This window comes from Panthera uncia (assembly GCF_023721935.1).
Source record: "Panthera uncia isolate 11264 chromosome D3 unlocalized genomic scaffold, Puncia_PCG_1.0 HiC_scaffold_8, whole genome shotgun sequence".
NCBI lineage: Eukaryota > Metazoa > Chordata > Mammalia > Carnivora > Felidae > Panthera > Panthera uncia.
This window is the reverse complement of record NW_026057586.1, coordinates 84,066,957-84,091,088: the sequence shown is the minus strand read 5'-3', so window position 1 is coordinate 84,091,088 and position 24,132 is coordinate 84,066,957. Positions and strand designations below refer to the sequence as shown.

The 24,132-nt window shown below is 47.7% G+C and overlaps 1 protein-coding gene across 3 annotated transcripts in view; it reads right to left on the bottom strand.

The window, feature by feature from the left end:
- Window positions 1–5,216: 5,216 nt before the first annotated feature.
- Window positions 5,217–24,132, bottom strand: part of CFAP251 (cilia and flagella associated protein 251) — a 67,387-nt gene continuing 48,471 nt past the window's right edge. For 2 of the 3 annotated variants that reach the window (XM_049619389.1, XM_049619391.1), the window contains 3 exons: window positions 9,265–9,493; window positions 7,767–7,868; window positions 5,217–6,705 (listed from right to left, as the gene is read on the bottom strand). In XM_049619389.1, coding sequence (XP_049475346.1) covers window positions 6,569–6,705; window positions 7,767–7,868; window positions 9,265–9,493 — 468 coding nt within the window. In that variant the 3' untranslated portion in view covers window positions 5,217–6,568. The remainder of the gene's footprint in view (window positions 6,706–7,766; window positions 7,869–9,264; window positions 9,494–24,132) is intronic. The other variant, XM_049619390.1, reaches the window with a different exon arrangement.

Below are 24,132 nucleotides of genomic sequence, written 5' to 3'. Positions count from 1 at the left end.
TAAGTCGGCTGTTTAACGGACTGAGCCACCCAGGTGCCCCTGGCCTTCTTCGGTTCTTGCTCATTTCAGAACTTGCTCATCTTCCACTTAAGCTAACCAGCTTCTGATATGCTGCAAATCAAAGATCATGACTGATACCATACTGAGGTTGCCCCTTAGTCTTTACACTTCTTTATACTTCTGAATTGTGTCTTGTTGCAATCCTTTCCTTCTCCCCCAAATACCAGAATACTCTCCTTGCTGTTGTCCCTTTGCCCAGCCATACCCTCCTGCCCATCTGACCCAGTCCTACCTCTCTAACACGCAAATGTAATCCATTTCTCCTCCTTTACTTTAATCTTCAAGTTTAACCTCCTTAGTGCACAAGGCCATCCCTAATGTAACCATTGCTTTCTCTGGGTTGCTCTCCTGCCCCCACCCCCAGAGACCCCTCAGATTGGCTTAGAGTGCCTCATTTATGTAATTTCTCCTCTACCTACCCTGATCTCCTCCTCCTTCCCACCCCATCTGCTCCAGATGCCCCTATATCACATCACAAAATACTGTCATTATCATTGGCGTGTCTGTTTCCCTTACTACAATGTAACCTTCTTAAGGGCAAGAACCACGCTTTGTGCTACAGTGTATCCAGGGCTTAGCACCTGCGTTGACCCTGGGGTCGCTTAGTGAGGATCTGCAGGCTGCAAGTGATTGCCATCCCAGCATTTAGTCTACAAAAGTGGAAAAGGAAGAGGTGGCCAACAGGACACAGGAAGGGGTCAGTGGCATGCATTTGCTGACGCTTTACTGCATAGCAGGCTGCCTTCGGGCAGTTGCCAGCGACTAGGGGAATGTATAGTTCAACATGATTGTTGATGAAGGAACAAGATCACTGAGAAAACTGTGGTCATGTTTAAAAAAAAACATTGAGGGGCGCCCGGGTGGCTCAGTCGGTTAAGTGTCCGACTTCGGCTCAGGTCACGATCTCACAGTCTGTGGGTTCGAGCCCCTCATCGGGCTCTGTGCTGACAACTCAGAGCCTGGAGCCTGCTTCCGATTCTGTGTCTCCCTCTCTCTCTGCCCCTCCCCTGCTCATGCTCTGTCTCTCTCTGTCGCAAAAATAAATAAACACATTAAAAAAAATTTTTTTTAAATATTGAAATCTCTGGAAAACTAAGGAAGATGAAGAGATGCCAACTCGGGACATGAGGTTTAGGAAGCCAAAGCCCACAGTCAGCATTCCTACCTTTGGCCTGTGTCATGTGAAAGAATACGTCAGCTTCAGGGCTGGCTCCACGCGTGACCTCGTTCTGGTCTTCCCCGGGATCGTCTATCCCACATCGAGACTCTGGATAAAAGAAATGAGACTGCCTCCTTCCTCCTGCGGCTTGTTCACATGAAAACGTTCCTCCTCCGGCTCCCAAGGAAGACCCACATAATGGTAGCACTGAAGGAATACCAGAGATCCTTCTAGACCCCTGAGGACCTCGTCTCGAGCCCACATCCCCCTCTGTGTTCCCACCACACAAACCTTGGCTCCACTGAATGCTTCTGGCTTTGGTGCACACTGTGCTCTCTGTCTGGGATGTTCTCTCCTGTCTCTTTCCATGACTGGCTCTCAACATCGACGTCTCATCTTTGGAGAGACCCTCCCTGACCACCCTAACTAAAGCACATCCCCCTCTTGGTATTCTATGTCACAGAGTCTGGGCCTTGTCTTTATGACTCTGAGCATAATTTGCAATGACATATTTACGTGCTTGTTTAACATGAGCTCCCTAAAGACAATGGCCGTGCCTGTCTTGTTTACAACGGCACACCCAGTGCCAACGCAGTGCTAGCATGCAGGAACTATTTGCTCAATTCATGAATGGACAAACGGATGCACGAAGCCCATCTGTGAAGAAATCAGGCGCTCACAGAGGAGAAGCGAGGCAGCAGCCAGTCCCTTAGATGGGACTCTGGGTTTGCCACAGCCCCATGTCTCCCCCATGTTGGAGCCGGCGCTCAGGGTGTCCTCTGTGCTTCAGACCCCAGGACCACGGTACCACCCAGTGCTCCCTTCTCCGGGGCAGGTGTGCTGGTGGGCTGGGGGAACTCGCACCTTGCAACACACACTTCTGCCATGTTGGAAGGGCTGGCAAAGGAGCATGAACTAGTTCCGAGGAACCAAACCTGCTCCCCTCCCAGAGAGAACACCCCCACTTGCTCTAAAGAGTAAGATTTAGAGGGGCGTCTGGGTGGCTCAGTTGGTAGAGCGTCCGACTTGGGCTCAGGTCATGATCTCAGGGTTTGTGGGTTCGAGCCCCACGTCAGGCTCTGTGCTGACAGCTCAGAGCCTGGAGCTTGCTTGCTTTGGATTCTGTGTCTCCCTCTCTCTCTCTGCCCCTCCCCTCCTCACGCTCTCTCTCTCTTTCAAAAATGAATAAACTTAAAAAAAAGTAATCTCTTCCCCCAATGTGGGGCTCAAACTCATGACCCCAAGATCAAGAGTCACAGGCTCTACTGACTGAGCCAGCCAGGCGTCCCAGAGTGTTTGGTTGTTATTGTTGTTGTTTTTTTGTTTTCCTTTAAGCTAAGCTAGCAGAGGGTAGTTCTTTTTTTTTTTAATTTTTTTTTTAACTTTTTATTTTTTGAGAGTCAGAGAGAGACAGAGCATGAGCGGGGGAGGGGCAGAGAGAGAGGGGGAGACACAGAATCCGAATCAGGCTCCAGGCTCTGAGCTGTCAGCACAGAGCGCGATGCGGGGCTGGAACCCACAAACCGTGATATCGTGACCTGAGCCGAAGTTGGACTCTCCACCGACTGAGCCACCCGGGCGCCCCAGGACACAGATCTTTTCAAAAAGACCCTTCTTGTCTGCAGTGCCTGGAAGCACAGCAGAGGCTCATGGCCACAGAGGACGGACAGCAAGTGAGGTAACACAAAAGCAACCAGCCCTGACTGGCTTCGGGAGTGTTTGCTTGGGAACAGAGAGGCGTAGGGCAGAGCACAGAAACCATTCCGGGGCGACTGACTCAGAGAGGTGGTGTGTGTGTGTGTGTGTGTGTGTGTGTGTGTGTGTGTGTTTGTGTGTGTGTGTGTGTATACACACATATATTTAACTTTTAATTTTGAGATAATTTTAGATTTACAGGGGAGTTGCAAAGGTAGGACAGAGAGTTCCCACGAGCCCTTTGCCCAGCTTCCCAGGTGTGTACCCCATGTAACCACCATATAGTGATCAAAACGAAGACATTAACATTGCTACAATGCTGTTAACTCATCTACAGACCTCACCTGGAGTGCACGGTTTCCCCGTGTCGCCTCCTGTCCTGGACATCCCTTCCGGGGTCCCATTTTGCACTTCTCCACCATGTCTCCTTAGTCTCCTCCCATCGGAGGAGACTTGCTCGTCTTGACCTTGACGGGATTGGAGAGCATGTCGGTTTGGTCTGGTCATTTGTACGGATGCACTGTATTTGTAAAACTCTGTTGGGATGAGGGATCCTGGCCTAGGGGGTACGGCGGATGGAGTTTTCACTGCAGGTTAAGAATGGTTTTCACATTTTTAAATGGTTGAAAAAAAAATCAAAAGAAGGTGATTTTGTGATAGGTGGAGATGATCGTAAAATCCAAATTTCAGTGTCCATTAAGTAAACTTGGTTGGAACACAGCCACAATCATTCTTTTCTGGATGGTCTGTCATTGCCTTTGTATTCCGATGGGCAAGTCAAGGAGTTGTGACAGAGCCATAAGGCCTGCAGAGCCTCAACATTTACCCTCTGGCCGTTTACAGAGAAAGACCCCAGTGGAGAGAGCCTGGCAGGACCTGGAGCTCACCTTTGCTCTAAAGCAAAGCCAGCTATTATTAAAGAGCTGTGAGTTCATCCATCCAGTCATTCCACGGATACTTACTGAGGGCCCATTGTCAAAACCAGCAGGCACCCCTATTCAAGCAGGTGCTAACGAAGCTAAAACTTCGGAACCGGAGGAGGTTAATGCTCATCAATCATCTGCCCAGGTCTCAGGTGCAGGTGTCCTGTAATAATAATAGTCACTGCCCCATTTTGAGCTCTGCCTTATGCTGGTAACACTTTCCTTGCACCTTCTCCTTTAATCCTCTCAACCACCCAGGAGAATTCCAGGAGGAAACTGAGGTTTAAGAGATTAGATTAGCCACACCCAAGGGTGCATAGGGAGCCACTAAATGGCAGGAGCAGCAAATGAGCCCAGTCAAGCCCCTGGGCTTCCAGAGCAGATAGTGTGCAAACAAAACCCTCACCATGCTTGGGAAGAGCCTCGGGGTCTGGAGCAGAGGGAATGGGGTGGGGAGGCTGCTGGTGGTTCCTGAACTCTAGAAGCAACAAACCAGGATGGTTTGGTTGGTCAGTAGCCAGAGTCCCCATCTGAAATAGCGTTCTTCCAAAAGAGCATCACAATCTTCAGCCTTGATGTTCACGCCCAACGATTATCCTTCTTTGGTCTTTTCCTCGCTCCTCTTCTGGCGTCGCTGCTCTGCCATGCACGCCGCGGGAGAGTCTGGGTGCTCTGCTCACTTGGCAGGGAGGCTGTCCTCCACTCCCTCCCCTGAGTGGGGACACCGATGTCCTACATCCCATGTGGCCAGCAGGTGGGGCCTGCCAGGAATGGGAGGCGAAGGGCCTCCTGGTGCTGAAAGGCGCACAGGTCCTCTCCGTGTGGGTCAAACGGGTTGAGAGACACCCAAACAAAAGCACTCGCAGAAAGGGGCCCTGACGGTGAGAAGGGCGCCCCCTGGCCAAGCTGGGCTGGGAGCGGTTGGGAACACTATTGACGCGAATGCTGCCGTCCCCTGGGGTTCTGGCCTTCCTGGGTGAACGTCAGAGCCAGGCCTCATCCCCCACCCCCACCCCGCCCCCCGTACTGACCTGGAGACGCAGGAAGCCGGATGGACACAGCGTGACGGTGGTTCCAGCTCACGGGTCCAGCCACAGTGGGTCCTCCTGGTCACTGGCCAGTTCTGCTTCAGACAGTGATTCCAGTACATGTAGTCGATCAGAACAAAATCAGTGTGCCGGATTTAATGAAAGAAGCCCTGGCTGGTGTCCGGACAGCATCCCATTCTGAGTAATTTTTTTGAAGAGAACAGTCATCTGAGAGTTTCCTGTTCCCTAAAATGTCCCCAGGAACTTTTTAACTGGCTTGGTAATATGTCTCCTAAGCCCTTAGCAGCTGCAAAATTGATTCATAAAGCATGTTTGGTTTTTTCTTCTGTCTTGTTTTATTTCGCCTTTTTTTTTTTTTTTAAAGAACAAAATGTAAACCAGGTTGCAAAGCCCTGGCCACACAACCTGACGAGAAGGTGCCTGCGGGACCCTGGCCCACGCCGCCCGTCCCAAGGTCACGGTGACGCAGCCGGGTTTGGGGTAGATGGTTCTGTTCTATGTTCCCAGGCGTTCCAAAGACTCACTGAGGCCACGTCTCCAAGAGGACCCCCACGCAGCAGGGAGGGCTCAGTGCATGAAGGACGAAGCTACTGCCGTTTACTTCTCTTGCACACACTCTGGTCCTTAGCAAGAAGGGCCTTTAGGGGGTCAGAGATGTTATCTCACGTGCCAGCGCCTCTGGGGAAGGGCCCGGTTTGGGTGGGAGGGTGCGATGGGCTCAGCGTGTGTACAGAATAACACCTGGCACTTGTGTCTGAATGAGAACTCATCACTGATAACAAATCTCTAAAATCAGACCATAACTTTCATCTGTTTGCACAATGATGATACTCTATTCTCAAGGTCAAAACACTGCTGAAAACTTAGCAGCGTGTCCTAAATGTCCCCCGAGCTGGGGAGCTGGGCCCCGTTTGTGCCTACTACGTGCTTGGGAGCCCTGTGGAGGGGGCGTAAGGCGGCGGCCGACCACCCAGGCCTGTGGCAGGGGTGTGTGGGGGAGGGGAGGCTCACAGACTCCAGTTGGCGAGTTCTGCCCCCACCCCGCAGGCCTGGCCGGGGGTTTCTGGTCCAGGTGCTGCACACACACCGGGCCCCAGGGGTGCTTTTTTGCATTCTCTCTGGCAGTTGCCACCGGGGTTAGGCATGGCCAGTGAAGCTCTCCATAACGGCCGCACACAACTGCTTAGTTGTTTTGCTGATGAGAAGGCACGAGGGGGGACTCTCAGGAGCCCAGAACACCCAGCAACCCCCCGCCGGTCAAACAGCAGGCAGGGGTGATCCCCATTAGACCATATGATGCCAAGGGTCCGGGGAGGGGGAGGGAATAAGGCCGCACGTGTCCCTAGGAAGGCCTACGGCAGCTGGAACCCTTCTCTGCCCCCCAGGGACCAGCCACCTGCCTGTCCTGTTCAACCCTGCTCAGGCAGCACTGCCTTGGACAGAGCAGAGAGCCACCATTCTCCGGCCACCATTCACATCCAGCTGCCAGTGTGTTTTTTGCCTCCACCCACTCTTCTGTTTGAGAAACAGTGGAATGTCCAACTTTGTGAATTCCATTGCTTAACCGAAATTTCCTTTTAATGTCTAAATGTTCCAAAGATTAGGGTGGGGGCAGGGAAATACAGGGAAGCAGTGCCTCTCGGGGGGGAGGGGGAACCCGCACACACAAAGTCCTTTGTGCCTCAAACATTCCTTACAACTTCACTGACCAGAGGATCTTGTGTGAAATCTTGTGAAATGGTTAGGCCAAGAATGTCAGTCGTGAATATTTCTGCAGTGATTTCGTCTGGAAGTTGTTCTTCAAAGCAGATTTCTGAACCTAGCCGAACAAGGAAACAAAACAAATGCCTTCATTATGATGAGGTTTCTAACTCAGAAGCACGTTCCAAAAATACAAGGAACCGATACTGAACAAAAGTGAGAGGCACTTTGTGTCCCGGTTTGTCTGGGAGTCCTTCAAAAGCCCCGGGTCGGTTTGGAGCACTCTCACCAAATCTCTGCAAACTTCATGGGAAAGCCTTAAACCACACGGGATGGTTGATTTACTGTTTGGAGACATCTAGGAACACAGCGTAAGTTACAGTCTGATGTCCTGAGGACACAGGGAATGGGGGAGGGGAGCTGGGAGGCTCGAAACGACCCCCTGGATACTGGAGTCTAGAACTGTCTGAGATCAAGAACTCTGTTTAATGTGACACTGGGATGGGCAATAACAGGAGAGGGAGAAGGAAGCCTGGGGGGGGGGGGGTCTTTGCTCGTGACCCCAGTCTCGGTACCGGTGACGGGCTTTGACCACCAAGGGGCATCGGGCAGCGTCCTGGGCCTGGCAGTGGAGACACCCCCGCGGGCCCGGGAGAGCTGTTTAGACTGGTTCCTCCAGAGCTTAAGTTCCCAGCCTAACTTCGGGTCCATTTTCCTCCCTCCGGGGGACTAGAGAAGGAGGTGAGCAATCCTTAGGCAGGAAAGGAGGACGAGCTTTAAAAACTTCCAAGCACTAGCAGCTCGAAGCCGGGCTTGTGCCTGTTTGCAGCCCTGTCCTTCTCCAAGTCTCTGACAACACGTCTCCTGAAACACCTTCCAAGCTGTATCTTCTCCCAGCGGCCAGTAGGCACGCACCCAAGCCGAAAAGATGCAGACCGGTCGGTGGAATAAAGGGCGGAAATAAGGCCAGAAGACACAGGATGGACAGCGCACGGCAAACAAACGTGACCGCGCTCACTGGTCCTTCCTTGCTCACGCTGGGGCCCAGGCAGACTTGCTTCGTTGTGGGCATGGTATTAAGGAGGATGGTTTGCACCAGTCAGGAGAGAGAAATACGCTTAAGTCTACGACAAATTAGTGAGCTCCGGCTGCAAGCCCGGGCAGGGTCAGGAACGGTACCTTTGATGGAGGAGGCTGCGGGCTCGGATTTCCACCCCTCGGGATTCAGTCCAAACAGCGTAGCAAAGCAGTCACACATCTCCTCCTCAGTCATGTGCTCACCTGAGTATCGTAAAACGAAAGAGCGTCCGCTCCCACCCTTGGGGCTCCGCATAATGTCAGAGCTTAGCATCGTCATCCTGAGGTCTTAAAAGAGAATTATTCCACGATTTCCTTTCCTTGAGACACAAAAACAATCTATAGAGTCCCGTGTTAGACATATCCTTCCTTACACGGTGTTAAGACTGGTGTTGCTCATACAGAGAATAAGACAACTTTCTTCTTTTTTTTTTTTTTTTAGTTAATTTATTTATTTTGAGAGAGACAAGACAGCATGAGTGGGGGAGGGACAGAGAGAGAGAGAGAGAGAGAGAGAGAGAGAGATTCCTAAGCAGGCTCCACATTGCCAGCGCAGAGCCCAGTGCAGGACTCGAACTCATGAAACCACAAGATCATGACCTGAGCCGAAACCGAGTCAGACACTTACCCGAAACCGACTGAGCCACCCAGGCACCCCAAAGACAACTTTATGATCAAGACTGTGCTCTGCTTCGTTTCATGTTCCCTCACACTAGAACCACCAGCTTGATGAAGAGGAGACTGTCACCCGAAGAGAAAGCCTACTTGACTTCCTCACATGAAATATTGAGGAAAACAGCAGGTAAAGAGGAAAAATCTTACACTGGTGTGGTTTTTAATCTCACAATCACATCCCAGTGTCATAATAGCCCTGTGACATTGGTGGCTAGCACTTTCATTCATAAACACCGACTCAAGAGGTTCAGCAAGTTGGAACACAAATCAGAGTCTTAGGGGACCCAGGATGGCGCCCTTCCCATCACCCCGCGTTTGCCAGCTCTGTGGGTCAGTAGATGGCGTCCCTCATGGTTGAAGCCCCCGTCTGATTAAAGATGCCAGGAGGTCCAGGCACCTGGGTGGCTCAGTTAAGCATCAGACTTCAGCTCAGGTCATGATCTCATGGCCTGTGGGTTCGAGCCCCATGTGGGGCTCTGTGCTGACAGCTCAGAGCCTGGAGCCTGCTTCAGATTCCATGTCTCCCTCACTCTCTACACCTCCCCCACTCACACACTGTCTCTCTCTCTCTTAAAAATAAATAAACATTAAAAAAAAAAAAAAGAGGGGCACCTGGGTGGCGCAGTCAGTTAAGCATCTGACTTCAGCTCAGGTCATGATCTCACAGTTCATGGGTGCGAGCCCCGCATCGGGCTCTGTGTTGACAGCTCAGAGCCTGGAGCCTGCTTCAGATTCTGTGTCTCCCTCTCTCTCTGCCCCTCCCCAACTAGTGCTCTGTCTCTGTCTCTAAAAATAAACAAATAAATAAATAAATAAACGTTAAAAAAAAAAAAAAAGATGCCAGGGGTCTGCCTCCCCAAACACAGTTCTCTCCAGTGGAAATGGCCCAAGAATGGGACAAGATATTCCCTATTTATGGATTTACCTTTCGTTAGAAGCAGTTTTAGGAAATCTTCTCTTCGTATAACCTTCTCTCCTTTTGAATTGGTAAAACCAAGGATGTCAAAGCTATGCTGAATGCCACGCATGGTGTTCCCAAAAGGTGGTCTGTGATTAAGGTAAACTTTGAAGAAATCTGGTAAGTTGATTTTGTCAACTAGCTTTCCAGTGTCCACATACTCACTAAATCTGATTTCGTTAAACATATCTTCAATCTAGGGAAGAGATTGGAAAAAAAAAAAAAAGACCATGGTTAGCAGAAAAGACACTTTGATATACTTCTAAAAATTGAACAGTAACAGACAAATGTTTACAGTTAGTTGAAAACATATCTGTTAAGGGTTGATTATACCCCCAAGAAAGAGATGTTGAAGTCCTAACCCCCAGGACCTCAGACTGTGACCTCATTTAGAAAAAGGGCCGTGGCAGATGCAATTAGTTAAGATGAGATCATACTGGAGTGGGACGGGTCTTTAGTCCATTGTGAATGGTGTCCTTGTAAGAAGAGGAGAGGGACACACAGGGAGGGGATGGCCATGTGATGATGGAAACAGAGAGTGGAAAGATGTGGTTCAAGCCCAGGGCTGCTGGTAACCACCAGAAGCCAGAAGAAGTGAGGGAGGAAGGGTTCTCCCCTAAAGGTTTCACAGAGAATGTGGCCCTGCTGACAGCTGGCTTTATTCTGTGGGAGAATAAGTTTCCGTTGGTTTAAGCCACCCGGTTGGTGATGTTTTGTTGCAGCAACACTAATACAGTGGTCAGTTTTTCAATACTATTAACATGGCTACATTATTATCACCTCTTTCTCGCTTTGTGAGACAGATGTTAGTTTCGTTCAGAAGGTAGAATCCTCACGGATTTGGAAATTAGCTCATAAGAATAAGCAGGGGCGCCTGGGTGGCTCAGTTAGTTAAGCGTACGACTCTTGATTTTGGCTCAGGTCACGATCTCAGTTTGCGGGATCGAGCCCTGCCTGGGGCTCCACGCTGACAGCGCACAGCCTGCTTGGGATTCTCGGTCTCCCTCTCTCTCTGCCCCTCCCCAGCTTGCTCTCTCTCTCTCTCTCTCAAAATAAATAAACCTTAAAAAAAGGAATAAGCAAATAATTCAACATGAAACTCAAATATAGGACCAATGGCCCTAATAAATTTCTTAATACAATTAGCTGCACCATGATTTCAGTTTTTCACCATGTTTTTCCTTTTTCTCTTTTCCATTTTTATATATACAAAAGACTGTATGTAACTTATGGGGTATAATTAAAAAGTGAATACCTAAGAAGCAACCATTCATTGAAAAGATCAACAAAACTGATCAATCTTTAGCTAGAATAACCAAGAAAAAAAGAGAAAAGACTCAAATTACTAATATCAGAACTGAGAGAACATTAGTACCAACCTCTCAGAAATAAAAAGTATGAACAGCATGTTCATTTATAGTTCATTTCTATATATCTGTAACTGATGATGTTATAATGAGATAACTTAGATGAAATGAACACATTTGTAGAAAGACACAAATGACCAAAACTGACTCAAGAAGAAATAGAAACTCTGAACAGACCTATAACAAGTAAAGAGATTTAAAACTTCCACAAAGAAAAGCCAAGGACCAGAAGGCTTCCCTGGTGAATTCTACCAAATATTTTTTTAAAATACCAATTTTCCACAAACTCTCCCCCAAAAAAACAGGAGAAAAGGGAACGCGTCCCAATTCATTCTATGAGGACTGCTTTCTGATTTGGAAATTCATTGTGTATTTTCCAAATTTTCTAGGATGACAAAGAGTGCTGTCATGTCTGTGGATTCAAACAGAAATGTGGTGACCATTAATGTGGTCTCCACATGGGTCTCCTTATGTAACTGCCAGAACAAAAGACAGGGAGAAATATAAAAACAAATAAAACCACTCCTCACTGCCATCCATCTCTCTCTGTGCAGTATTTTTGTACCATGCACATTGCAGGTGGCTGAAATTCAAAAACCCAAATTATACCTGGCAAAGGGCTAGAAACGAGTAATTTATTTTAATATCTACATTAAAAAATTTTTTAACGTTTATTTATTTTTGAGAGAGACAGAGACAGAGCACGAGCAGAGGAAGGGCAGAGAGAAAGAGGGAGACACAGAATCCAAAGCAGGCTCCAGGCTCTGAGTTGTCAGCACAGAGCGTGACTTGGGGCTTGAGCCCATGGACTTTGAGATCATGACCTGAGCTGAAGTTGGATGCTTAACCAACTGAGCCACACAGGTGCCCCTTTAATATCTACATTTTATTTAAAAAAAAATTTTTTTTAACGTTTATTTATTTTTGAGACAGAGAGACAGAGCATGAACAGGGGAGGGGCAGAGAGAGAGGGAGACACAGAATCTGAAATGGGCACCAGGCTCCGAGCTGTCAGCACAGAGCCCGACGCGGGGCTCGAACTCACAGACTGTGAGATCATGACCTGAGCCAAAGTCGGACGCTTAACCGACTAAGCCACCCAGGTGCCCCTATCTACATTTTAAACTAATATGTGTCCTAACAAGTTGTAGGGCTTGGAATTTTACAAAGAGAGAGAATAAGAGCCACAGAAAAGTAGGAAATAATTTTTTTTTTCCAGAACATGAACTCTGCTTTCGTCTGTAGGAATGAATCAGGAATTGAATCTATACTTGTACACAATATTTATCAATAGGTAACCAATTTCTCCCTGTCCAATAAATTACATAGAAAAAAAATCAGAAGAGCACCAGTTTGAAGAAACACCAAATATCAGACTGTCTGGGGCACCCTCATGTCTTGGTCTGGCCCCAACTATCAATAAGAAAATAAAAATCTTTTGCAGTCCAACCATCCAACCATAATTTCTGTGAAAGATCTGAGGCACTTTCCATTTTTCCCCCATAGGTATAAAATATATATGTATATGTTTTGCAAAATTCTTATATGTATATAATTATGGATCCTGCTTTCCCCCCCTTTAACACTGTATCTGAGTAATCACCTAGTATTTTCTTTTTTAATTTTTTTTATAACGTTTATTTATTTTTGAGACAGAGAGAGGCAGAGCACGAACAGGGGAGGGGCAGAGAGAGAGGGAGACACGGAATCGGAAGCAGGCTCCAGGCTCTGAGCCATCAGCCCAGAGCCCGACGCGGGGCTCGAACCCACGGACTGCGAGATCGTGACCTGAGCCAAAGTCGGACGCTTAACCGACTGAGCCACCCAGGTGCCCCTCACCTAGTATTTTCAAAGAAGCCATATATTTTCAATGCAACATTCCAGGAATGATCCTTAGACATAATATCATTGGTTACAGATACACATGAATTACAATCAATACTATGTAAGTAGCTTTAAATTGTAACATCTTCCTATGGAATATTTATTGAGTTTATATTACGTACAGTTGCAAGTTAAATTATGTATAATTTTAGTTATACATAAAACATTATCCACCATCATATTATTTATACTTTGTACTGTGTAATTTTAGTAGTATTATTATAAACATGTGCTACTATTTACTATGAGTCTCTACTCTGAGTAGAGACTAGGGCTAGAAGTATGACCTTTGATGATAGACCTAGGTTCCTAAATTCTGGTGCTCCAATTTTCTATGTGACCTTCTCAACTTCCTTATCTTGGAAAAGGGGGTAAAGGAGTTTTGAAGTTTATTGCAACAATATATTTAAGGTGCTAAACATAATGCCTAATACACAGTAAGCTCTCAACAGGCAGTAACTATTCTTATGATTATTATACTTTCTACGCCTTTGCTAATTACAATACATATAATTATAATATAAATTATAATTTATAGCTATAAATTATAAAGTATATTATAATTAAATTATAAATTATATGTATAATTTATAATTACATAAATAATATAAACGATATATACAAATTATAAATGTAACATAATGATTTAACTCAATTCAGAACTATAAGGCTAACCCAAAGATACCAAAAAGGAACTCAAAAGTGGGAGTTACTCATACCCAGAGCGTTCCAAAGATTTCAGGGAACATTCTCAGCACAAACCATTGAGTAGGTGATTCACCTCTTACTCTCTTTTCCCATATGACTGATCAAGAATCATAGCTCGATGGGGCGCCTGGGTGGCTCAGTCAGTTGGGCACCTGACTGTGGCTCAGGTCATGGTCTTACAGTTCGTGGGTTCAAACCCCCCGTCGGGCTCTGTGCTGCCAGCTCAGAGCCTGGAGCCTGCTTCGGATTCTGTGTCTCCCTCTCTCTCTGCCCCTCCCGCACTCTCTCTCTCTCCCTCTCAAAAATAAACATTGAAAAGAAGAAGAAGAAGAAAGAAAGAATCACAACTCGAAAAACAAAGTTGGCAGCTTCGGCATCATTGACATTTCTTTCCTGAGCCTCCTTTGCAAGTGTTGGTTGAAAAGGCATGTCTAAACAAAGTTCACGCTTGGGAGAGGAGCCTTGGAGATGGACTAGAGCCTTCCCTACGCTCCGGTGTGAAGCCGACCCTGCTGCCCTGCCTCTGCTTGGCTTCAGCCAGCCCTTTGTTGGCATTCTCACGCCGGCCCTCCCTCCACTAAGGCAGTGTTTCATTTGGGTCACTCGGGGAGCTTTAAACATTCTGAGCCCCAGGCCCTGTTCCCAGAGATCCTAACTGAATTCGTCTGGGGTAGAGTATGAGCAGTCATATTTTATAAAAGCTCCTCAGGGGATCTGAATGTATGGCCAGGGTTGAGAAGCATGGCTTTAAGGCAGGGGTTCTCAACTTTGTCGGGGGTCAAAATGACCAGGAGGGCTTATTAAAACAGATGGCTGGTCCCGCCCCCAGACTGATTCAGTGGGTCTGGGATGGAGGGGGAGGGGGGCAGCTGAGAATGTGCATTTCTTATAGGTCTCCAGGTGATGCCAATGCCCCTGGTCTGGGGGCCACATCATGGAGAACCACTGCTCTTAGACCACATCGCTTCTGCAGAGGTGATACTCCTGCCAAAAAGCCTTGTGATTTTCACTGGAGAGGAGTGGTGGCCGGCAGCTGTGAACTTGTTCTTGCTTTGGGCCCACACCTGTCTCCTCCATTAAGCTGTAGCGATCACTTTCGTGTCTATTTCCTCAGCAGCTTCAGAGCCTGGCAGTTGTAGGGACCAGAGAAATAAGAAAGAAAAGGAAACAAAACAAAACAAACAATGCAGGCACAAGTGAGGTCATGGGAAAATTTTTCTTAAAATATACCAAAGGCTGGGGCGCCTGGGTGGCTCAGTCGGTTCAGCGTCTTGACTTCAACTCAGGTCATGATCTCTTGCGGTTTGTAAGTTCGAGCCCCGTGTCGGGCTCTGTGCTGACAGCTCAGAGCCTGGAGCCTGCTTTGGATTCTGTCTCCCTCTCTCTCTCTCTCTCTCTGCCCTTCCCCTGCTTGCATGCTTGCTCTCCCTCTCCCTGTGTCTCTCAAAAATAAACATTAAAAAAATTAAAATATACAAAAGGCTTATTTAGAATAACCACTTAGTTACTGCTCTTGTTAGTGCAATTTACTAGAAGTTACCGAGCATTTGGTTTAGTGCTAGGTGAACGAAAGGCAAGACACTTAATTATTCCAGGATAGCCCTACACTCTAGGACTTTATGGTCAGCAAATATCTATTAAGCACCTGCTAGGTGCCAAGCACCGGTCTGGGCCCTGTGAAGAGACACGCAAGAGATCTTAGAATCTTGTTTCAGCATCGTGTTTTATAAATTATGCTTTCTAACCTCCCCGTTAGGCGGTGAGGAACATAATACATTAGAACCGAGGCCTTCCTCACTGTACAAGCGGGCTCCCGGTGTGGGTCCGTGTCTTTTGTGCTGGTTTTATAGGCTCGCAGGCTGGGAGGACTCTCCCTGCTCCACGCGCCTGCCTCCCGACGCAGGGTGCTCTCTAGAACCTCCTCTGCAGGTGAGGAGCCTGTCTCATCACAGCGCACGTCTTCTCCTCTCCCGGGACCCCTTCGAGTGCTTCCACACTGCCCTGGGCAGGGAAGGAGGGGCGCAGAGGAGTAGAGTTCAGGGCTGGGCAGCCTCACTGCACAGTCACATCTGGAGACACTCCTGCTATTTATGAATTGCTCCGTGACTCACAGCTGCCCCCCGCTTCCTCCAGGAACTATATTTGGACGACAGCTGCCTTTCTCCAGGAGTAGGACATGCCACACCCACTGGATGCAGTCCCAGGCCAGCCCTTGGTGCGCGGCCACCACTCTGTCTCCCTGCTGTCTGGGGTGAGGTGACCCAGAAATGAGAACACCACCCATTCCAGGGCCCTCTATGGTGGTGACCTTCACTCAGCCCCTCATCGGAGCCCAGGTGTCAAACACTTCCGGGCACTGACTCCAGGAAATGGTTTTAAAGGCTTTCCAATCTAGATGACACTTTCTCCAGCTCATCCCAAACCTACAGTGAGGGCTTGTCAGTTAAGCGCTCACAGCTCTTCAAAGTCCTGCTTCCTTGTAGCTGTGCCCAGAAACAGGGGATAGGTCCTGGTTCCAGTCAAGAAATAGCATAGATGGAAACCAATCTGGCAGTCCTCAAACATAGGGTTATTGGCACAGCAATTCTGCTCCTAGGGACGTACGCGAGAGAAAATAAAACATAGCTCTACACAAAACCTTGTGCACAAATATTCATAGCAGTATTATGCGTAACAGCCAAAACATGGAAACAACCAAATGCCCATCATTTGATGAGTGCAAAAATAAAATGTGGCACATCCATAAGAACGAACAGAATATTAATCAGTTATAAAAAGGAGTGAAATGCAGACACCTGTTACCACATGGGTGAACCCTGAAAACATGATGCTCAGTGAAAGAAGCCAGTCACAGAAGACCACATAGTATGATTCCACTGATATGAAACATCCAGAACAGACAAACCCATAGGGACAGGAAGGAGATTGGTGGGTGCCAGGAGCTGACGATGGGGTGGGGGGGGGGGCAGAGTGACTATTCACGGGTCACTGCATTAAGTGTGCTGATGGGTATGAGGTTTCTTTTTAGGGTGATAAACATGCTGTGGGATTAGATGGTGGTGATGGTTGCACAACTCTGTGAACAAACTAAAAGCCCCTGAATTGTACACTTTAAATGCACGAATTGTATGGTATGTGATATATCTCAATAAAGTTGTTAAAAGGAAAGAAAAATACGGGCGCCTAGGTGGCTCAGTTGGTTGGGTGTCTGACTCTTGATTTCAGCTCGGACCATGATCTCACAGTCTGTGGGACCGAGCCCCATGTTGGGCTCTGAGCTGATGGCGCGGAGCCTGCTTGGGATTCCTCTTCTCCTCTCTCTGCCCCTCCCCTACTCTCTCTCTCTCTCTCTCTCTCAAAATAAATAAACATTTTTAAAAATCTTAAAAAAAAAAAAGAAAGAAAAATAATACGAGGTGAAGCCATGGCAAAGGCAAGTAACAAAGTATTTTTTTTTAATATATTTTCTACCATCACTATGTTCTAACCTGTTCTAATCATAAAACCAGTAAAGATAGAATATGCTTGTTATAAAAAATTTAAGCAATGGAGATAGGGAAATGAAGTGCCCTATAATTCCCCATCTCTCAGCAATAGCCAGTGTTTGATGTCCCAGCTTTTAGGGTTTCTTCCTTGTTTGCACTACAGCACATGTGTAGAAACAGCTGTGACTGGGAAAGCTCCCTCGCCTCCCTAAGCCTCACTTCCCCATCTGTGACACTGAGACAATGAAAGCATCTCCCTGCTGTGGGAGGGAGGACTGAAGGACGGTGGGGTTAGCCCCGAACCTGGCACAGGGTGAGAGCCCCAGAGAGAAGAGCCTGGTTGGTGCTGTTGCTGGTGTTATTACGGTATTATGGTCACCTCCATTCTTTCTTGGTGGCTGCGTGGCATTTCAGGATTTCCTTCTTTAAATGCATTAAAGTGTGAACAATAGAAATCATTTTGTCTTGCCCTCATCTCTCTGAAGGGGAGACACCCTGCTCGCTGGTGTAGGGACTCAGCTGACCGGGAAGGCCTCCCCACAACAGTGGGCCATGGGAAACAGCTCCTGACATTCCGGCTTCAGAGCAAATCTAACACAGTGACGGCTTCTTTTCAAAGCGCAAATCACCAAATTCCCACTGGGGTCTTTATCAGAGCAGAAATTGTGCCCATGACCACTGGCTCAGATTTCTCCTCCTTGTATGGGGAAGGCTGTGCTGCTTGGCCACAGTCCCTCCATCCCAGCTGGGACCATGGTTTAGCCACAAGATTAGCACAAACGGCTTTGGGAGGATTTGTTTGTTTATCTTTCTGGGTTTTGTTCTAGATACAAAAGCAACACAAGCTACATGCTTGCAGCTAAGAAAAATTAGAATAAATTAGAATACTACAGAAGTGTATGAGTCCCCGCCCCCACCCCATATATAACCACAACTGTCTTCTGAGGAGGGTACAAGCCACTAAATGGGAAGTTTCTTCATTTATAGACCCTTGAGATGGGCTTATATTGCAGGTTTGGAAACCAGCTAAGAGCCCAACTGCCACGGCTGGCAGAGGGAGAACGTGGAGTTCCTGGGGGCGCACCAGGAAAGAGGGGGAACAGAGCACGGAATTCAGCATGGGGTAAAGGCCAGCAAGGAAGCCCCTGTCCGGGTCCTCGTCAGGACTGGGAAGAAGGTCTCAAGGCAGTTTCAGGTAAATTGCTGTGAAATGTGCTTACGTGTGACTCTTTCTGACGATGCCCAAATTTTCAAGAAAGTTGTCTTGTGTGTGTGGGCTTTGTGTTTTTGTGGAAACCAAGGAAAGAGCTGAGAGTATCAGGTCTGGAATGATGTGGGCTAGACAGAGTCTGCACACACACACGTGGACGCCCCCCCCACCCCCAGGGTAGCCCCAAAACTCTGGAACCAGAGCCAGGTTCCAGCTGGTACCAGGGGCCTCTGTGGACATGGGGTTATATGTACAGAGTAGGAAGTAAAAGTTCTCCCAGATCCCAGCCCTCAGAAATCAATGTCATTGAGCGTTTGGAGCATGTTCTTTCAGAGTTTTGCTAGGTGTGTACAAATATATAAATTATCATTAATGAGATGAGATTATGCTTTACATACTGTTTTGCCCTTTTCCGTTTAAAATTTTTTAATGTTTATTTATTTTTGAGAGAGAGAGAGAGAAAGAGAGAGAGAGAGTGTGTGTACATGAGCGGGGGAGGGGCAGAGAGAGAGGGAGACACAGACTCAGAAGCAGGCTCCAGGCCCTGAGCGGTCAGCACAGATCCCGACGCGGGGCTCGAAACCACAGACCATGAGATCATGACCTGAGCCAAAGTCAGACGCTTAATGCTTAACAAGGCCACCCCAGCGCCACTGCCCTTTTCCATTTAAATAACAAAACCTGAACATTCTTTGAGTCAAGAAATGTAGGTCAGTTTCACTTTTTAAGGACTGCTAAGCGTAGGTCTGCCTAGTTTATTTATCCCATCTCTTATCAAGAGACATTAGGGTTGTTTTAACGTTTCATCATCAGGAAAATAAACAATTGTCCTTTCATATGCACATCACTCACATTTGTGTGAGTTTTTCTGGAGGACACGCTCCTAAAAGTAGATTGGGTGGGTCCAAAGACAGGTAAAAAGTTAAACAATTGTTGGGGCGCCTGGATGGCTCAGTCAGTTAAGCGTCCGACTCTTGGTTTCGGCTCAGGTCATGGTCTCGCGGTTCGTGGGTTCGGGCTCCACATCGGGCTCTGTGCTGACAGTGTGGAGCCTGCTTGGGGTTCTCTCTCTTTCCTTCTCTCTCTGCCCCTCCCCTACTCATACTATCTCTGTCTCTCTCAAAATAAATAAATTAAAACTTTAAAAAAGGAAATACAAAATCAAAAGTTAGACGATTATTTATTTCTTCTCTAGACACTCCTAAACAACACTTAAGTGCTGTTGTTGAATATACCGAATACTTCAGGGCTACTATTAACTACTCTGAGATCAAATAATAATGGCCAGGATTCTATTTTCCTTGTTGTCTTTGCAGCCACATATGACCAAAGAGCGTCCGTCATTCATTCATTCATTCACTCACTCGTCTGACCAATATTCTCTGAGTGTCTATTTATCATGTGAGCACTTGCCAGTCACAAACAGACGTCTCTGCCAGGGTTGGCCTTACATTTATCGAACTAAGTGGTTATACTACTGTTAATTCACTGCGAAAACCTACCAGGGTTAAACACCGCTCTGCAAGCTAAATAGAAACGTAGCCACCAGTAACCAGGGAACACATGTGACAGGTGGGCCCTGCCCCAACATGATACTCCAAAGTCCTGGAGGAAAAGAAAACTTCTACAGATAGAAGATGAAACTCTGTCTTATGTGAGCTCAGCTATAGGAAACAATGACACGTAAGTTTTGGTTCCTTCTGTAACACTATGAACAGTGTAAATCTTTCATTTAAAAAATGAAGATGTATGGGGCTCCTGGGCGGCTTAGTCGGTTGGGTGTCCGACTTTGGCTTAGATCACGATCTCACGGTTTGTGGGTTCGAGCCCCGGAGCTTGCTTCAGGTTCTGTGTCTCCCTCTCTGTCTGCCCCTCCCCCACTTGTGCTCTGTCTGTCTCTGTCTGTCTCTCTCAAAAAAAAAAAAAAAAAAAATCTGTAAGAGCAGCCCAGCCCAATGACTTTGGCTGTGTTATGCCCAGGTACAGCGATCTGTAAAGGATGGGAGTGGTTAGGGATTCTTTGGGGAGGGTTATATTCTTGTGTAATTTGGCTTCAATTTACCACACTGACTAGAGTGAAATCCCCAAGCCAGTTAAAATGACGTAAGAAAAATATAAATAATGTATAGCTTTGGTTGGGGCGGGAAGGCTGAATCTCTGTGACTGAGTCTTTTATGTAACCAAGTTTAGCTGGGCAGACTTCTTCGTGCAACTTCTCGGGGGAGGGGGAACAGCTGCATCTCAATAGGAAATGTTTCATTAACCACGACAAAGCCTGGATTTAAAAGTTTCAAAGCCCTGAAAACATTTTTATTGAAACCGCTATAAATCCAATGTGAAAACAAGAGACCAAAAAGCTCTCCCTGTGCAGCTTCAGACATGAACTGACTCATCAGCTAGCAAAGTTTGCACACTCACATGGCCACATCTGGATCGGGGGTCTTCAGAGAACATCGCCAAAGAGTGAGTGTATTTTTCTTTTAGGTGGATTAAAAACCCTGGAGTCCAAGGGATTAATGAAGGCATTCGAGCGGGGCACTGAAAGTCTCCTTTTTAACAGCGGGAGAGATGTATACAACAGCCATTGAAAACCTTGCAATCACCATTTTTATTTCCATTTATGTTTGTAACTAATGCTCAATGTCACTTTACGACATTTGTTGAAGACTGACATTTTTTTTCTGGGTACCTTTTACTCATCAACGAGACATGGAGAGGCTGTTAGGCTCTATTACATTTTGCCAATGACCAGGTAACTGAGTATGCCTTAGTGACTGCCCGTCCTTGCTTCTGCAGGAAGCAGGGAAAGGCTGGTCACTCTGTGTCTACCCTCTGTCTGTAGCAGTTCATGTGGCCGGTGAGTGATGGTCACTAAGGCTAAACGCCCAGAATTCCCTCACTAACCAGGCACGACTGCAGAGGAGGAGGACACGCTTATATAAGCTCAGGGCTGAAAATCGAGAATCCTGAAAGGAGTGGCTGGCTGGTTCAGTCGGTAGAGCCTGCAACTCTTGATTTCAGGGTCGTGAGTTCAAGCCCCACACTGGGTGAAGAGGAAGGAAGGAAGGAAGGAAGGAAGGAAGGAAGGAAGAAAGAAAGAAAAGAAAGAGAAAGAAGGAAAGAAAAGAAAGAGAAAGAAGGAAAGAAAAGAAAAAGAAAGCCCTTAAAAAAAAAAAAGCAAAGAAAGTCCTGAATGAGAAGCCTGCCATCAGTTTGATGACTTTCAGTCACTTGGCAAAGTGCCCTTACCAGATGAGTCAAGGAAACAACGAACTGGTTTTAGAAAGGAAATTGCGAGCAAAGAACCACACGGTCGGAGGAGTGTTCGTCTACAGGCCTTTCACAATCACACGTCCAGAGATGAGGACTTGAGGATGAAGACAGTAATACTGGATGGTATTTTCCGAAGACTTAACATGTGCCACGTCCTGCGCTACATAGATGCTCATTTAATCGTCCGTCATTCTGGGAGGTGGGCGCCACTACTGTCCCAGTTTTACACTCGAGACAGAGACTCAGGAGAGATCCAGGAACTCGACCAACTCTTCGCCCCAGAGCCCCTGACATGGGAGCCTGGGCTCCCAGCAGCTATCGGGTGCTACGTCCCAAGTAGGACGGCTTGGATCTGCGACCTTCAGAGAGGCACCGGAATGCTTGCCTACAGGACATAAGTGACCGTGAGCTGGAGACACCCACTGGGGGTGGGGGAGTGGGAGAGGAAGGACCCTCTCCCCAGCTGGACGACTGAGTAAGGGACACCTCAGTTCCAGAGGCCTCTCTGTGAGGTAGGAGTGCCTGGAACCTGCTTCAGAATAGGCCACAGGTGGAGAGGAAGTTGGGGGGTCTGAATGTAATAGGAGTTGATAATTGTTGAAGGTGACTGATGGGTACACAACAGTTTATTACACTATTTTGTCTGCTTTTGTCCATGTTTGGAATTTTCCAAAATAAAGAGTTAAAAATAAGTAAAGAGGGGGCAATCGCATCAACCTCTTAAAAAGAGCACACCGTTTCAGGGCGCCCGGCTCAGTTGAGCGTCTGACTTCCACTCGGGTCATGATCTCACAGTTTGTGAGTTCGAGCCCCGTGTCACCCTCTGTGCTGACAGCTCGGAGCCTGGAGCCTGCTTCAGATTCTGTGACTCCCTCTCTCTGTCCTTCCCCTGCTCATGCTCTGTCTCTCTCTCAAGAATAAATAAACATTAAAAAAAAAACAAAAAGAACACACCATTTTGACAGGAAATACTGAAGTAAGAAGAGGGTCTGAGTAAGCACCTATTCTGTGTCACACTGGATGGGGGGGGGGCGCTCCTTGGACTCCTGTCCTCAGGTCCTCGTGATGACATACGAGGTCAGAGCTGCTTCCAGCCTCATCTGACAGATGGGGACGCAGGAACTCAGACTATAGTGGAAATGACTTGCCAAGGGAGCCAGTAGGTCAGCCAGGTTCTGCGTCCCTGCCCTTCCTACAACATCTGCTTTTCCCTCCTCCTCAGTCTGGAAGTACTAGGCATTATGCCAGCCAATCCCTCGAGAAGATGGGTATTAGCTTAAGATAAATGTTTGGCTAAAAAAAGAAGATGAACCATAGATACAATAGAGAAGATGAAACGCAGAGGGAGTAGAGCCTGAGTGAGAAGTCAAAGGCAATATTTCCAGACTGAACTGAGACAGGTTTCCACAATCAGTCCATTTGGGGGGTGCTATCCTGCATGCATACACCTCACTTCAAGACTCCCAGTGTCCAATAAACTTTTATTTTTTATTGTCCTTTAATGTTTATTTATTTATTTTGAGAGAGAGAGAGCCAGCTCACGCACAAGTGGGGGAGGGACAGAGAGGAGGAGAGAGAGAATCCAAAGGAGGTTCCACGCTGTCAGCACGGAGCCCAATATGGGGCTTAAACTCATGAACCGTGAGATCTCAACCTGAGCCAAGATCAAGACTCGGACGCTTAACTGACTGAGCCACCCACGTGCCCCTTCAGTAAACTTTTAGCGCCTCAGAATAATGGACCCATTTTTTTTTTTCTATGCAGAATTCCACTTGGAGACCACTCCTCCTGCCCCAGAATCCTCATGGTCAAGGTGGCTGACCCTGCCTCTGATTCCAGGTGCAGGGAGTATACAGGCCTGGCCAACCCGAGCAGCACCTGCCCGAGGACAGTGGCCAGGAGGCTGGGGGTAGTCACCAGGGCTCTGGGGTTGTGCATGCTGAACATGGGCCAAGGGACCCCCTGAGAAGAAAGGCAACACGGAGGCAAGTGAGGCCCCGGAAGAAGGACACCCTCTGGAGGAGGTGTGAGTGCCCGGATGAGGTTACACTGGGTGTTACCGCTGCCTCTAGAGTCGGAGTGTGGCGACCCAAAAACTAGTTCGCGTTAGGTTTCTATAACCCGTAACCAAAGGAGAGTCCTGACCAATAATCCTGTTTCGCTGTGCTGAATCGTCCTTCCTCCGGCATAAGTGGCCTCGGTAAACACCTCAGGGGCCAGTGTGCTAAGGCAGGGGTTTGAAACCTGGGGGGGGGGGGATATGCAGATTGCCAGGCCGCATACCTGGAGATTCTGATTGGCTAGACCCAGGATGGGCCCAGGAATCTGTCTCCTTAGCAAGTGCTCCACGTAATTCTGATGCAGCCTGCCAGTTTGGGAACCAATAGTCCAAGGAGCGTGCTTTGGAGCTACAGCTCCCAGGAACACTTTCATGTGGGTCGCGTCAGCCTCAACTTTCTCCCTACCTGCTTCCATTTCCGGGCATGTACTTTTACCAAAACGTACATTGGTCAAAAGACCTTTTGATGGGGCGCCTGGGTGGCTCAGTCGGTTGAGCTTCCGACTTCGGCTCAGGTCACGATCTCACCGTCTGTGAGTTCGAGCCCCGCGTCCGGCTCTGTGCTGATAGCTCAGAGCCTGGAGCCTTCTTCGGATTCTGTGTCTCCCTCTCTCTCTAACCCTCCCCCGCTCATGCTGTGTCTCTCTCTGTCTCAAAAATAAAATAAAACATTAAAAAAAAAAAAAGACCTTTTGAGGAGCTTGTTAGAATACCTGTTGAGCTTAAGGTGCTCTCCCTGGTGTCTGCATGGGTCTGTGGGCTCGCAGAGCTCATCTTTCCAGATGCCATCTGGAGAATGAAGGTCATCTTCCCGTCACACCCAGAGCACACAAAACAGGTGGTTCTAGG